Here is a 16,859-nt window from a genome sequence, read left to right as displayed (position 1 = left end):
TGAGCCAAGCCGGTTAGGGCATGTAACTGCTCTTCTTTCACCTCTGGATACCTAACCAGTTCGTACCCATCCTTCAACACTCCACTCCAGCATCCACAGGATGGACCGTGAGGGTGGTTACTATCCTGACACTGGTTCCATGTCAAAAGTCTGCTGGAAAATCCAGCTTCACAATTCTCCTTTTAAACAGGTGACTCCATTAACACCTCTCTGAGGTGTTTCACTCTCCGCATGCCCTGTGCAGACCTACCTTACAGGTGACTCTTGACCTAGAAAAAGACTTCCTTTCTCAGGGGAAAAAAATTATCTCATTAATTCAATCAACATATATTAGGCATTTATGCCATGTTACTCCCTGTTATGGCCTGAGGACAGAAGATTAAATTACCTTGTTGCTAATGGCTTACATCTGCTATACTATTTGATTTCTTTCTATGAGGGATTGATGCCCATTACCCAAGTGCTCTCTGAGTTCTGATTTAACCCGTTTACTGAGCCATTCTCTTGACCTTGACCTCTTCAACTTCTGCATGCCCCTGGGAGTCTTTCTGCTTGGCTTCCAACCCACTAATCTCCCTAATAATCCAACTTGTGTGTGCTCCCTGACCCCCAGAGTAGCCTCACTACCAACTCATGACCTGCTCCCTTCCACTCCCATCTTGGCCTGGCTCTCTCCTCTCTCGGTTCTAACTTGGGGCCACCCAAACCTGCTATGGACCTGACTAAGCCAGTGACCCAATTAAGCACTTTGATACCCGAGGAATAAGCCTCTTTGAAGAAAAGAACTCTCCAGCACAGAGTTAACAGTGCTGTATTGTACATTTAAAACTTTGCTAAGAGGATAGATCTTGGTAAGTATTCTTAACACATACACACACAAAATAAATTAATAATAATGATAATGAGGTGGAAGGAAACTTTGGAGGTGATGGATATGTTTATAGCACAAATTGTAGTGCTGGGTTCACAGATGCATGCTTATCTTCAGACTCATCAAGTTGCATATGCTAAACATGTACAGCTTTTTGTATGTCAATCATATTTCAATAAAGTACATTTTTTTAGAGAGATCAAGAGAGAAGAAGAAAAAGCATCGATGTGAGAGAGAACATCAATTGGTTGCTTTCCATACATGCCCAGACCAGGAATCAAACTTGCAACCTTTAATATATGGGACAATACTCCAACCAACCCAGCCACACTGGCCAGGGCTCAATGAAATGCTTTTTAAAGGAGAGGAAAATAGAAAAAATCTGGACCTCTTATTACTGCCTACCCAGAGAGAGGCCCTCAGCTCATCTGTTTGAGGTTATTTAATAACTTTCTGATGGCTCATCCTCCTTTGCTAAGCAAGTGTTCCCCAGTGCACATAAAGGAACAAGAGAACAGCCTTGATATTTAGATTAGCAATACCTGAATCGCTCCAGAATCCAGGCTGAGCCTGTTGGTATCTCAGTTATTGCTGTCCTTTTAAAAAATTTAATTACAGCATTTGAACATTATCTCATTTTAAAGATCTGGCTACAGAGGCTCAATTAAAATTCCAAGTATCAAAGTGAGAAAAAGCCCCAAGTGGAGATGAACTTCATCCTGAGTTTTCAATGTATGAAAACAGTTGGACATTTTACAATCATAACAAGTCCTTTTGGAGATGGACATTATTACCCTACAATCAATTCAAGATGTTTTACAATCCCTCTGCCAGGATGTGAAACCCCTGTCTACTTTATATAAAAAGCTGGTTATAAGCTGATAACGCTCCCTGCATTAGAATGAATACACCCACCCCTTCCCCAATCTCATCATAATCATGCTTAAGTTCAATCAGGCACTTGACACATCTTACTGTAGTGTGGGAGCCTGAAAACAAGATACTCAGTGGTAAACCCTCCGAGAAATAATGCTAGCTAGTAATCTGTATGCTGGAGGCAGTCAGAGGAGGGAGGAGAGTAGGAGGGGAGATTAATGCAGTATGCCTTTGCTTTTGTTGTCATGCCCAGAAATACCTCGGTCCCTCCCTCTCACCACCTACTTCCCCAACCCACACATCCTCCACCAGGCAAACTCTCACTGCTGCTTCAAGTTCCAGGTTAAATGCCACCTTCTCTAGGAAGCCTTCCTTGACTGTCCCTGGAAGAGTTAGTGGCTTCCTTCTCTATGTTTCAACAGGTTTAATTTCCCCTTTTACTCATTTAGTAAGCACTGGGTGGTGCCAGGAACTATTTATGGTGCTGGGGATATAGCAGTGAAGTTTCTGCACGTGAGTTGCTTATCTAATAAAAGAGAGGAGAAACAATTGAACATATTGGTGTAAGATGATGATAAAGTTTACCAAACATAAAGCAGGGTGATGGGGCTAGAGCATGGCAGTGCACATAAAGGCACATAAAGGCTTCTCTAATAAGGTATAAACACGTAAAAGGATTTGAAGGAAGTGAGGCATAAATCCTTCAGGGGAAGGGTGTTCTTTTTTAAAAAATATATATTTTATTGATTTTTTACAGAGAGGAAGGGAGAGGGATAGAGAGTTAGAAACATCGATGAGAGAGAAACATTGATCAGCTGCCTCTTGCACACTCCCTACTGGGGATGTGCCCGCAACCAAGGTACATGCCCTTGACCGGAATTGAACCTGGGACCCTTGAGTCCCCTTGAGTCCACAGGCCGGTGCTCTATCCACTGAGCCAAACGGGCTAGGGTAAGAAGGGTGTTCTTAGACAAGGAAAATGAGTGCAAGAGCCTTGGGGCAGAGGCAAAACAGCTGGACAAGTATGTGGAACAGCAGGGAGGCCACTGTGGCTAAGCCCAGTGGTAGTGTAGAAGGGGCAGGAAGTGAGAGCTGACAGGCAGGCAGAGGCCCAATCACACAGAGCACTGGAATTTTATATTGAACCCACGGGAAGCAAACAAAGGGTGCTGAGCAAGGCACAACATGAAATGACTTGCCCCTCCTATATGTCTTACCTGGTGTGTTGTAACTGCTGATGGATCTCAACCTCCCCACCAACTAACACAGCACTTGGCTTATAAAAGGCGTTTAGTAACTCTTCAGAGATGTAGAGAGCACAGCAGGCAGAAGGCACTGGACCAGCCGTGGTTGCACACGGCACACAGCACTGGCTGTCTTCCACGGATCTCTCTCGGGCAAGGCTCTGCCTCCCGAGTTCTGCCGCTACCTTGCATCAGGTTTTATTTGGAAACTGTTCTCCAAGCACGGAAATAAGCAATGGTTCTAGTCTTCCAAAAACTACAGAGCACCAAGAGTCAAGACTGAAAAAGGTTGCTCAAAATTTCTGTAACCAGACTTCCTGGGCCATCAAAAAGGCATTGACTACTGTCCTAGGGTTCAAGTTCCAAGGCTACTACAATCTGAATTGAGAGCCTCATCTTGTCCTCCAATAATACCCACCACACATCTTCCTAAACAGTTTTCCTGGAAAGAGCTCAAGGGAGCAGGTGGATTATCTCTGCATCCCCGAGGCACCATAAAGCCACAGTAAATAAGTCTTCGAGTCCCCCAGGTACTCCAAAAGATGAGAAAGGAACTTATTTTGAACCCCAGCAGTTGCTATACTTACCATATTTCAGAGCCTTTGCAAAAAGAAGTGGGAAACGATTCTTATAAATTCTCATGGCTTTCCTCAAATGTAAAGTGTCAGGGTTTTACCAGCCAATCCATTCATTTCTGGGATCCACTCTGGCTTAAGGGAATTTGACATCAGGAAAGCCCATGAGTTGCATTTTTCATTGACCAGACAGCTCAGAATGATTTATCTAACCTTCATCTGAAACATTTCAGCAATCCAAAAAGTCTCATCTGACAATTGAGGCTGTCCAGCCCCATCTGCCTGCCTCTGAACCTTGCCAGATGGAGAGAGCACCAGGCATTGCCCTCAGTGCATCACCAAAACCTGGCTGGGCAATGGGCACCACTGCAGAATTTGGACAGCAGGCACTGCCCACCACAGAAAGCCAAAGTGTAAGCACCAGTTACTAAGGAGACACCTTAACTTGGCTCAACCCCATCACACCTCACATGACCTCTTACTGCCAGTTCCCTGACACCCTCACCCATTCCACCACGTTCAGGGTTCCAAGACTCTCCAAACTACTTCTTTCTAGACCAACAGCCCAGAGTGGCCTTGAATCAATGTTGTGTGTCCATTTCCCAGTGCTGGGGGCTAATTCCAGCATGTCCTAAATGCAAGAAGTTCATCAAAAGGTTGGTGGGCCTTGAGGCTTCAGCAGGGCTGAAGATACATATTGCCTGCTGGAATAGCTAAAAGCATTTCCTCAAACCTAAAGATTTGCATATATTATTGCCTGCTGCCTGACAGTGGAAGGAAGTTCCCCCAACCTGATAATGCCTACTGTATACCAAACCTTACCTTTGATATGTATATATGCTTTGCTTTAGGGCAATTTGTGTTAATAAAAAGCTAAGGGCCCAGAGATTCAGAAAACTTGGTTACTGAAGCTAGGTCTCCTCTGGCTCCCCAAAATGCCATCCAAATTTATACTTCATGTCTAGTCTCTTTATTAATTTACTCACAGCCCTTCTCCAGATTCCTGAACCCTTCTAGATGCTGAGAAACACCCCAGTATCCCAGTGTTTGTTAGAATGATAATTCAACGAAATGATATTAAATAACACTCCCCAAAGCACTTCATGATAAAAATAAGTTTGGGAAATGCTACAGAAGCAACTGTAAGGAAGCAATACACTAGATTGGTTAAGAAAATGTGCTGAGGTGCCAGATTTGACTGGCTGGGTTTGACTCCAAGCTCCATCATTTCGCTAGCTGGGTGACCCTTGACAAAGCAACCAACCCTCTATGCTTGTTTCCTCATCCATGAAGTGGGACTAATAATAGAACCTACTTCATCGTTTGTAAGGACACCATGCAACAATGCTTTTGTAGTGCATAACACAGTGCCTAGTACCTTATTACATGATTTTAAAGAGCCTTTGATATGCTAATATTAATTGTGATTCTCCAAGAGAATGTGTCATCTCGCTCAAGTTTATTTCATCTCATAACTCTTGTTCTGCAAGACTATCTTGTAGGCTCAGTGACCTTGGAACCTGCTGGGGGAATCCCCTGCCAGTCAGTGTTATGTGCCCTGAGGCAGGCTTGGATTACATTAATCTCTACATGTCCAACTCAGCAAGACTGCAATTCCTCACATGAAGCTTACCAGAGGTGAAAAACGATATGTAAAAATAAGGATTGGGGCCCTAGCCGGTTTTTCTCAGTGGTTAGAGATTCAGCCTGCAGACTAAAGGGTTGTGGGTTCAATTTTGGTCAAGGGCACGTATCTGGGTTACAGGCTTGATCCCCGGGCCCTGGTTGGTGCATGTGTGGGAGGCAACCAATCGATGTGTCTCTCTCACATTGATGTTTCTCTGTGTGTCTCTCCCCTTGCCTTCTACTCTCTTTTTAAAAAAAAAAAAAAATCAATGGAAAAAAATATCCTTGAGTGAGGATTAACAAAAAACAAATACATTAGGATTTTGGTCAAAGTCCTTAAGTACCCTTCTGGGTCATATTTCAAATTCTTCAGACTTGGGCTTTGTATTCTGGCTCTGCCATTTTCTATCCACATAACTTTGGATGAATTACTCAACCTCTCTAACCAGCAGGTTCCTGATCTCAAAGATGGAAAAATAACACCTATCTTATCTTGGTTGTGATGGGGACAAAAATGAGATAATAAGGTCAAGCATCTGGCACATTCTAGGTAGCAATCAATTCTGCCTCCCTTTCACTGTGTGTGAGAAGGTCAAATTCAGTCTGACATCTGTCACCATTTAAGTAAGGGTAGCCAGATCAACAGCTCCAGTTTCCAGCCCAAGATTTTTCTGTGAACAGTGCTGAAATCAATACCAAACACACTCATCTGCTCTTTTACAAAGTACAGTCAGGTCCTGAACGCTGGAAACAGTCACCGCACTTTCCCACCTCTTATTGACTTAAATCCAGATAAACTCTAGACACTGAACATACAATTACCAGAAAGAGATAGTTTATTCCTTGTTCCCAAGGACATGCATTCTTCAGATGTCCACAGTCTCTATCTATCCCGATTGTCTCCCTATCACTATGAGGCCCTGTGTTAGTTGCTGGGTGTTTTGTTTTTTGTTATTTTTTATTAATGTAGCATTAGGAGAAAAGTGAAATGCATGTACCCATGTACAAAAGAAACTGGAAAGTTGAATTTAGAACAGATCACCCAATTTTTAAATGTTGGAAACTAATTCATGATTATTAAAAATTTTAATCAAAAAACACTCTGGCAGCCATTTCAATGTGAGCCAGCCAAATAAAGCACTTCTGCAAGCCAATGACAGGCCTCCAATTTCAACCTTTATCTTATAACAAAGTCCATGCTCATCCACAAACCCTACAAGGCTACCTCTCATAGACAGGAGCCTACCAGTATTAATGCCCCCTGCAGGCTGCACTCCAGCCACAAACCCCTTTTCGCAGTGCCTCACTCCCACACACCACATTCTCCTCCAGCTCCGTATCATGCCTGATTTCTGGGGGACGAGGCCTTCCATCTCTCAAGAAAGGCCAATCCTGGCTAAAAGAACCTCGTTCTGGCTGTCTCCGGATGAACTGATAACGCTTCCAATGGTGAACTGTGAAGTCACACCTATCAGGCTATGATCATTGGCAACCAACTCCATCAATGAAAAGTAGGAACAAGAATCTGAAGAATTAAAAAATAAATTATTGAGCTTATGTGTTCATTTGTCCTAAAAATTGATGTAATTATTATAAAATCACAAATTAAGAAAGTATTTTGATTTCCAAGGAACAATTCTGATGGACGGGTCAACTTTCTTGGCAGATAGCCGGTGCTCAATAAGTGATTTGAACCTGAAATGATATAGCCTGTGTAACTATCACACTTGTCATTTCTAAAGCACTCTCTCCCACACTGTAAAACTGTCAAGGCAACTATTACCATTAGCACCTCACCACGAACCACTCCTCTCCTATCCTCACTCTCAACTTGCAAAGCTCCATCTACACCAGCCCTCTGTCTATCCCTGAGCACACCAGGCAGGATCCTGCCTGGGGATCATCAAATGTAGCGTCTCCTCTGCCTGGGACACTCGGTTTTCTGATGGTCTCATGGCTGGCTCTTCCTTGGATTCAGTTCCAGTGTCCCATCCTCTCTGGCCTATTTTCCCCACTCATCCCTGTTTTATTTCCCTGCATGACATTTATCATTTGGTTTCCATGTGTTGATATGTATCCTCTGATTCTCCCCACTGGAATGCTAGCTCCCTGAGGACAGGCCCCTTGCATGACCTCTTCACTACAGCAGAATCCACCAATACACCTACCAACAGATTCGTATCTGACGATGGTTAGTATCTAATGAAAAATGAATTTCAATTTGACAGATAAGTACACTGAGGTACAGGGAAGAGTCCGCCCAGGGTTTCCTGGGTATTCAGTGACAGAACCAAGACTCAAGCCCATATCTCCTGACTCCCAGCCCAGCATCCCAGCTACTGCACCACTCGCATCTATGGACTAACAGTCTGGGTGCCTTCCACCTAGAACTCAACAAATGAGGGATTAAATCTATCTTTCACCAGTGACAATGCTTGTCCATCCACCTTTCTCTCCACAGAACCAAATATTCTCCTGAGATGCGGGTGTTTCACAATTACTAATTCCAAAGAAGGTCAAAGACGACAGTTTCTTTTTTAATTCTCTAGAAGAATTCCACTGAACTTAAATGATTTGATGCATAAATATTAATGAAATTGGGAATTTTTACTAAAAAGTAAAGGTTAATGGCTAAATTAGCTGTTTTTCCTCTTCTCAAACATTCAGCAATCTAAAATCTTACATGCATATTACAAGCAGGAGCAATTTGTTCAAAACATTACCCACTATTGCTGTGATACTTCTTGTCTTCAATTAAGGTCAAAAGTCATCTGAACAGCTTCACTTCTTCTGACGAAGATTTAAAATTTACTAAATTAGTGTGTTCCTGAAAAACTTCATTTTCTTGACATGAGATCCTTCCATTCATTTTCATCTGTCTGAAAATTGCTTTCTTATGCACACTGCAGCCTTTACCCTCGGCCTTGAAGCTGTGTCTACACTCCGCTAGTCATAGAGATAAGAAGGATGGAAACCCAGATTCCAAACCCATTTGGGTGCATCTCTGGAGGGGGCACATTTTCAGCGTCTAGCGGCTTCCTTCTTCAAGCAGCAGCCTTGATCCAGAAGTAAGTAATTCCATTCACCAGCGAGTTATTTCCCGTCCTTTGTGGCCCTTTTCAGCTCTTCTCTATTTGGTTAATTTATTCAACTAAAATATCAAAGTCAATTCAGGGAACCACACTTTGTGACATGAACCACCCCACCCTTCTTCTCAGGGCATAGCACTTCCCATAGCCTGAGCCAGAACCCTGGGCATCACCTTTGACTCCTCCCTCTCCACCCTCCAACATGCTACACAGAACTACAATCAGTTCACTCCATCTCCTGATGATCTCTTAATCAACTTCTCTCCATTTGCACCATAATTATCGGACCCACTGGAATGCTAGCTCCCTGAGGACAGGTTCCTTGCATGGATGAGCATGGACTTTGATCATAGCCAAGGCTCATCCTCTTAGCTAGTCTAGATTCTAGGCAGTAGCAGCAACCTAATTGGCCCCCTGTCTCCAATTTTGCCCTCTCCATGGCATTCTCCACTAAGCAGCCCGTGCCATCTTTCTAAAACACAAATCTAATCATGCCACACCTTCACTTACATCTCTTTTATGGCTTTGCACTGACTATACAGCCATTCATGATCTGGCCTCTTGCCAAACCTTGCCCCTTATTCCCTACCTAGGTTCTCCCCACCCTCCAATAACACTGAATTTGTCTTCAGTTCTTTTAATGCACCTGATCTACCTCATCTCGTGCCCCTTCACTCATGTTGCATCCAGAACGCTCTTCCATTCATCTTCTCCTGGCTGATTTCTACTTGTCCTTTGTTGCATAATAAGCATAACTCTCAGTGGACGGACTTTTGCATTCCTTTGGGGTAAGGCCAGGTACGCTGCCCTGTGCTCCCAGTAGTCCTCCTAGGGCACTAACCATCCATGTGTTGTGTCTCCAGCACTCTCTGCTTTACAATGATAGCCCAGCATCTATCACCACACATGATACTGGGTAGGTTTTCATGACTACTTCCTGAATGTTGATAATGGAGCTTACAGATTAACCAATGCATAGTTCTAAAACTAAATCCTCTCCATTTATGTGTAGAATGTGGGGACCATTTGAAAGCAGCATGAATAGACTGTATTAGGGTAAGATTCCAATTTCAACTTTGCTCCCTTCCTTCCCAAATATAAGCAATTTAACAACAGAAAACACCTACTTTTTATGTAATATAAGCCTTATATACTATATCTCCTTGAGGAAGGAATTAAACTTCTAAATATATATAAAAGATTTAATTTCTAGAAATGTACTGCCTTTTTTAAATAAATGCATTGGGGTGGCATTAGTTCATAAAATTATACAGGTTTCAAGTGTACAATTCTCTGTACATCATCTGTATATTGATTGCATTGTATTTACCACCCAAAGACAAATCTCCTTACTGCTAATCACGCAAGGGAAAAGTTCTTTCTTGGGCTGGCTTCATCAAACCTTATGACCCTCTTCTGGAATTTCCCCCCTCACCTCCTACCCTTCATTCTGATACTCTTCGATAAATTATCTGATAGTACCAAATTATTTACATATAAGCTTAAGTAATTCATAATTAGAAAGGTAAACCTGCTGTTTGCCGAATGCATTCCATTACAGACAGCCCTTTTTGCTTATTAACTATAACAAACTCTTGATATGAAAAACCTAATTGCCATGCCAAGTGGTGAGAAGAACCACTTTTCACTTCTGAAGAATTGGGGGAGAAATTAAGAAATACTGAAAGAAGCCACGAAGAGAAGGGACATGGCATGTGTTGAGTGCCTAATAAATAGGGTGTGAGGACCCATTCACATCCTTGCTCTTGTTGACTCCTCCCAATTACTCCAAGATCCTGTAAACCAATACCTTCATGTCACCTGAAGGTTACACTGAGGTGAGGTAAATTAAGAGCAGTTGCAAAAGCTTACACTCTGGCGACTGATAGAGCCACAAATTGAACCCAGGTCTATCTGGCACCTAAGAGGGAAGTTCTTCCTACCACAAGAACTCAGAAAACTGAAGAATATCTTTTAAAATACAAAATTTTGTTTAAGTAAAAGAGATGCCCTCTTAGGAAGCCCAAAATGTCCTCTTCATCTTCTCACAGATCTGTGCAACAGAAGGTTTTTTCTTAGACCCCTAGATTTCAGCTTCCTATTAATTATGCTTAGATTTCATTTTATCTATCATTTAGGAATAAAATTAAAAAACAGAAAATTTACCATCATATCTTTTAGAGTTTGCGTATACTGGCAGGACATTCCATTATATTTAATCTATGTTAATTAAGCTTTGCATTTTAACAAAGCCCTATATTAACACACTTGAGTTACAAAATATAAACATTAAATCTGCAATGTCATTAAGATAGTTCAGCAAGACAGATTCATCTTTGTTGCTCTTCCAATGTGCTCTATTGGTACTATTAAAAAAAATCCATCAAATTAGAAATATCAATTAAAATAAGAGTGCCCATTCCATTACTTTAAAAAGTCTATTTCAACTGCTATTCCTAGGATGTTTTTCAATCATCTTTATACTTGTTTTCCATTTCATTTTATCTATTCACTTAAGATATCCATGGGAACCTGATTGGCTCGGTTACTAGGAATTTTGCAGGTATAGCTGTGCCAAAAAGTTCACTCTGGTTTAAGGAATCACAGCCTCTCAAACCACCCACCTCTGGCTGCTGCATCCCCATCAGGTGAGAGAGATGCCTGCCTTTGCCTGGAAGGGAACTCAGCCACCGAATGAACTCTCCTGCCATTAATTCAATAATGGCCTCGTCTAAGAATAGCCAGAAGCCTGGCAGAAATTGGAAACAGTGATTTCCAAAACAGTCAATGTCATTCTTCTGGATGGCAGCTGTGGGAAAGGCAGTTGGATGATGACTTCCTGTGGTGCACATGAAGGCCAAGGCCAGCATTCAGCTCCCGGAGTGCCATTCCGCAAGTTGATCAGCAGAGGGGAACTTGGCCTGGAAACTGAATACAACCATAAAGCCTGGGAGATATTCATTTCCCTCTAACCACGGAACTAGAGAGGAGTTACGGCTGCTTATCCGGCCACTTCTCAGTGTCCTGTTTTCCTTCAGCATCAAATTTCAACATCACCACCAATACTGCCACCAACATGGCCAGAACCACCTTCACGGCCACTGCCACCAAGTCTTTTTTAGTATCAATTTAAACTTAAAAGGCTTTTCATTAGGTTCCCATTCTGTGCTAGGTGTTTTACAAATATTTCTAATACTTACAAAAATCTCCAGGTATTATTTATCTCAGCCTCCAGATACCAACACCTCTGCCCTTTTCTCTGTCCTGTGCAACCTCTACATGTAGTACATCCAGGGCAACCTCTGTGCCTGGGACAACATACGCCATGACACTAGCCATGAATTTCTGGGCAGCCCTAAACAGAGAGGAAACATCTCAAACAATCAAGACAGAAACTGCCTAGTTATTCCAATATCCATGTTCTCTCAGCCTTCACCCACCGCTAGACCCAATTTCCCAGGACTGGTCAATGAAATGGGGTACAAGTAATGCATGACATATCTAGTCCTGCTGGCTCTCAAACCTACCCAAGGGGAATTACAAAATTCTCATCACAGTGAAAGTTATTAATCAACCTCTCTCAGAATGTCATCATTCAAGTAAAACTAAAAACACATAGGAGCCAAATAACTGAACAGTACTGCATACAAAGTTGTATCTGTATGTATCTATATACACAATAGCTACCCATTCTTTGAAAATGTGCCCCCAAAATTAAAATATTGAGTGTGGTACACAGCCATCATTTCAGCAAAATCCCAATTTCAGAAAAAAATTTTCAGCAAAATAAAAAGTCTAGGAGTCTTAAAGCACATTTTGATGTCTGTAAATAAAACCAGGTCATGCAATAAATATTTATTTTAATCACTTTGAAATTTTTAAACACTCCCCTAACTTGGATCAAAGAGGATGTCAAATTGAAATTTAAAACTATAGAAAGGTACAGAAAATGAAAACATTATATAGTGACATTAATGTGCTGAATTCAAAGTAATTCTCACAAGAAAAAGCACTCAGTAAACAGAAAATAATGAAAATAAACGAACATTCAAGAAGCTAGTAAAATCACTAAGATGATTGAAAAGGAAATAAGCAGAAATCAATGAACTTAAAATGAAAAGCAGTAGCCTTGATCAACAAAACTAAGAACTGTTTCATTTAAAAGACACCAATAGATTACACAATCCCATGATGAGCCCAGCCAAGAAAAGAAGGAAATACATATGTTTTACATTACAGATTTAAAAAAACATCACCACAAGTATAAATGTTATTACATAAAATATAATGTCCAACTCTTTGCTCCAAAAAATGCAAACATAATGAAATATGATTAACAAAATTTAAATTTATCCAAAGAAAAGTTTAAAATTAAATAGAATAACATGAAAGAATTAGAAAATGAACATTTCCAATAATAGATTTCCCAGCCTCCCCAAAATCAAATTATCAGCCCATAATATAGTCATGCTAATTCTATCAGAAACATTTATAAACGAGGTATTACCTATATATTTAAACCAGTCCAAGCATTAAAAATTTCAAAAATCCTTGAACTCACTCACATCCCCCCCCCAAAAAAAAAACCCTACAGTATCTCACATATTAATGAGTTAAAATATTTTAAGTGTTTAATATTTTAGTGTAAATGTTTAGAGCAATGGTTGGCATTGATCAGTGCTCAAAATAACCTTAGTTACTACTATTTTTACCAACCTACCTGTTCCATCTCAAAATCATAGCAACTTCTTTCTGGGATGCTGTTCTTCTGATCCCTTATTCCTTTCCCATTCAGCCTGTCAAATATCTACTCACTTTTGTCCTTACACAACCATCACCCTTCCTGAAGCCCTTCGTGGTTTACCACAACCCATTCTGAGATTAACCACTACTGCCTTTATTTCCTAAACACAGCGTATTAGCATTGCATCTATAATACTCTGTGATATTTATTTGTCCCACTTCCCCATTAACTTAGGTGATCCTTAGAATAAAAATTCCCTATTATTCACCTTAATATTCCCAGTGTCAAGCACAGTTCTGCACAATGCACACTTATTAAACGTTACTGTTAAATATTACTCATTAGCTTGTGTGATGATCTAAATATGATGGATAGAATGTGGTTTCATATGAGCAAGGTCCACCAGAAACTAGAGGTCACTCAGAAAGATACCCGTGAGGGGTCCTTGGAGAGCAAACAAGAAAGCCGCTTGGCCCACAGTAAATTCTTAATGCAAAGTAAATGTACTGATGTGTTCAACAGAAGCAAGGCCTCAGCCAGCTGCATGTTCTCTCGGAGCTACCACCTCTCAATCCCCGGGCGTTTATGCAAGTGCATTCCTCCTACCCAGGTTTCTAAGATTGAGCTTTCTCACCTGTGTTCCAGTTCCCGAATGGACAGGATCACTCCTGACGTTGACGGCTTTTGCTGTACAGTGGCCACAAAGGTGAAGTCACTCTTGTTTCGGAACAGCTGAATTAATTTCTCACTCACGTGAGGGGCTGCATGGATCTCTCTGTGTGTGTCTAGGAGTCAAGAAAGAAGAGCGAGAGAAACAGGAGTGTGGGGGGTGGTGGGGGGTAGAAGAAGGAAAGAAAAAATGCAGAAGAAAAAGAGGAGAGAGAACATGAGAAGGAAGAGGAGAGAAGATGCACAGTTAAAAATGCAGTGTCCAAAGGATCCAGGTTGCATTTTTCATTTCCCCCTCTTGTCAATACTTTCCATTTTCAGACGCCGGCCACCACTCCATACAGCTCACTCATTCAATGCAAAACCCAGACATGCCATCCCAGCCACCGTGCCCACTTCTCACTTTGACACGTTCACAACTGGCCAGGGGTGTTCTGATGGGAATTCTGACAGGGCACTGAGCGAGTTGGCCTGCTGCAAACAGATTAAGTTGCTGTAAATAAAGTGAGAGGCAGGCAAATAAATGGGGCCCTAAATTCAGAGAATCCTGAGTCTAGGAGGATCCAAACGCCACTCCGCAGACTCCAAGTCCACTTTTCCCATGGGCTCTGTGACCTTCTCTCCACAATGCACCTAGGGAAACCCGTCCTTGCTTTGTACCCCACCAAGATTTACTAGCGCTAATAATACCAGACAACTCCGCTTTGCCTAGAGAATAAATACAAGGCATGCTTGTAATCCATACACGTGCCTGGAATTTCTCTGCACATATGCAGTGGGTGACTTTCCTCATGAAATATTTATTCAAGTCCAGGCCTACAGGTGCGAGAGCCCAGACAGGAATCTCTCTCTCTCTGCAACATCCGCGTATGAGAGACATTCATCATTTCATACGCAGACTCCCCCTTGTCATGATAAACCGGGTATTATCTCCTCATTTTACACTACGCTGCCTGGCATCAGAAAGTGGCACCAAGGGAGCTGAGCTGGAGAAAACTCTTCAAAGAATGACAAATGAACAGCAAAGGGGTTTAGTGGGACTCGTGGTTCCCAGACCGCGTCCTCTGACTGTGTAACTACCCGGTTATTACTCGGGGGGTGCAGGAGGAGCCTTTGAAAACACAGAACACAAAGGCTGCACCGCTGCACTGCCCACCAACACCCCAGACCTGTGTGCGGACCTTAAAGCACCTCAGCTAAAGAGTGGCTTCTGACAAAAAGAAATCCTTGAATTCTTGACTTTAGTTTGGCCTCAGTCCCTTCATCTGCAAAATGAGGGTATGGACTAGGTCAGTGGTCGGCAAACTGCGGCCCCTTGAGTGTGGCTCTTCCACAGAATACCACGCGCGGGCGCGCATGTACAGTGCGATTGAAACTTCGTGGCCACACTCAAGGGGCCAAAGAGCCACATGTGGCTCGCGAGCCACAGTTTGCCGACCACTGGACTCTGTCATTTGTCAAGGCTTCCTGAACTTAACCTTCCATAATCCCATGAGTAGTTGGTTTAAATTTGCAGCACAGAAAAGAACACCACGGTCTACCTACGAAAGTCAGGCTAGGAATAGCATGAAGGTTGGTTCTCCCAACCCAGGGAGATCACTCTACCAGCATAACCCTACTTGGACATCTGCTTTTCTGCCCAAAAGAAGGCCTTCACTATTGTACTGGTAGGTGACCTGCTGTCAGCTTTGGTCAAGGGCTGAGATAAGGAGAAGGTGTGCTTCCAGAATACCTTCTCTCTCCACTCTCCACACAGCAGCCAAAGAGCTCTTTAAAAGCATAAGTCAGAATCATTTCCGTTTCCTGCTTGAAACCTTCTAATGGTTTCCCACTGCTCCCAGGGTAAAATCCAGGCTCTTTAGCATGGCCTGCAAGGTAACATAGAAATTGACTCTTGCCTACCTCTCCCCACAGCATCACACTCTTCTCGGTTGCAAGAGGAGCTCCCCAAGCCCACTCCTGCCTCAGCGTCTTTGTCCTCTCTCTCTACCCACAGTGTTCCTCTCCCACTGTTCACATGCCTGGCCCCTCCGCCTTCAGCTCTGGCTGCAAAGGCAACCTCCTGGGCCGTTCCTCCAAAACAGGCTCTCTGCAAATGGTTACTCTCTCCATCTCACCTTTCATAACATATATTGTGACCCGTTTATTATTCCCTTATATCATAATCTTATTTCATATTCCTTACCTAATTGCCCTTCTTTTGCCACGAGACTATAAGCTCCATGAGGGCGGGCATATTTATTTATTCACTGTTCTATCTATAGTTCTTAGTGCCTGGCAGAAAACAGGCAGCCAATAAAAACATATTCAATTAATGTATTTTCCACTTATTTTTGTCATTTACAGTGTTACTTCAAGGAAGCACACATATTAGAATATAGGAATGTCTTTTGGAAAACTAGAGAATGGGTACTTCTCAAGTGCTAGCAGCCATGGAATTAAAGAAAATGAGGGTCAGCGTCAATTCAGCCCCTCCTCTTTGTAGGACACCCCACCTCCGGGTCTAATACATCCCACCACACCTGCTCACCCATGGGAACATTGCTTCAGCCAGCTTTTCCCACTTCTCTGTGAGAGCAACTGGCACATTGAAGTAAAGACCCCATTAGTGCTCACCAGAGTGAAATGTAAAAAAATCTATTTTGATACATTGAGACTTTATGTACATTTTCATTCTCAGAAAAGCTCTTTTGAGTAAATGTTTATCATAATTCAGCCACTAAAAAAAAACACACGGAAATATTCCCACTTCTTACAGTACAGAGGTGAGCAAACTGGACCAGGTTTCAAAGGACTAATGACTGCTCTGAGTTTAGCAGACACCTCGCTGTGCCCCTAGCATAAGATTCTTTACCCCTCTGAGCCTCACCCTCCACATCTGAAAACCAAGGACTGAACTGCACAATCTCCGGGTTCTTTCCTAGTCTCACCATTTTGTTTAACCCATCATAGCAAAATAGGGTATTGAGACTATTTAAACACCCAGATTTTTTATCATTTTTCTCCTCTACTGATTTTCCAGATCACCATATATGTAAAGCTGTCAATTACTGAATACAGTGAGATGTCACCTACTTTGCAGTAGCCTGCTTTTATCCTGGAGTTAAAAGAGCAACCGATGAAAACCAATTGAGAACCTACAGTGAATATTCTACTTCCATATTC

General features: G+C 42.2%; 1 protein-coding gene across 2 annotated transcripts in view; it reads right to left on the bottom strand.

Annotated features, from left to right (window-relative positions):
• NELL1 (neural EGFL like 1) overlaps nt 1-16,859 on the bottom strand; it is a 706,205-nt gene that overhangs the window by 633,220 nt on the left and 56,126 nt on the right. For both annotated transcript variants that reach the window (XM_036325664.1, XM_036325665.1), the window contains exon 3: nt 13,660-13,810. In XM_036325664.1, coding sequence (XP_036181557.1) covers nt 13,660-13,810 — 151 coding nt within the window. The remainder of the gene's footprint in view (nt 1-13,659; nt 13,811-16,859) is intronic.

This window comes from Myotis myotis, unplaced genomic scaffold, assembly GCF_014108235.1.
Source record: "Myotis myotis isolate mMyoMyo1 unplaced genomic scaffold, mMyoMyo1.p scaffold_m19_p_10, whole genome shotgun sequence".
Lineage (NCBI taxonomy): Eukaryota > Metazoa > Chordata > Mammalia > Chiroptera > Vespertilionidae > Myotis > Myotis myotis.
Note: the sequence above shows the minus strand (reverse complement) of the source record. Positions and strands in the feature narration are given on the sequence as shown.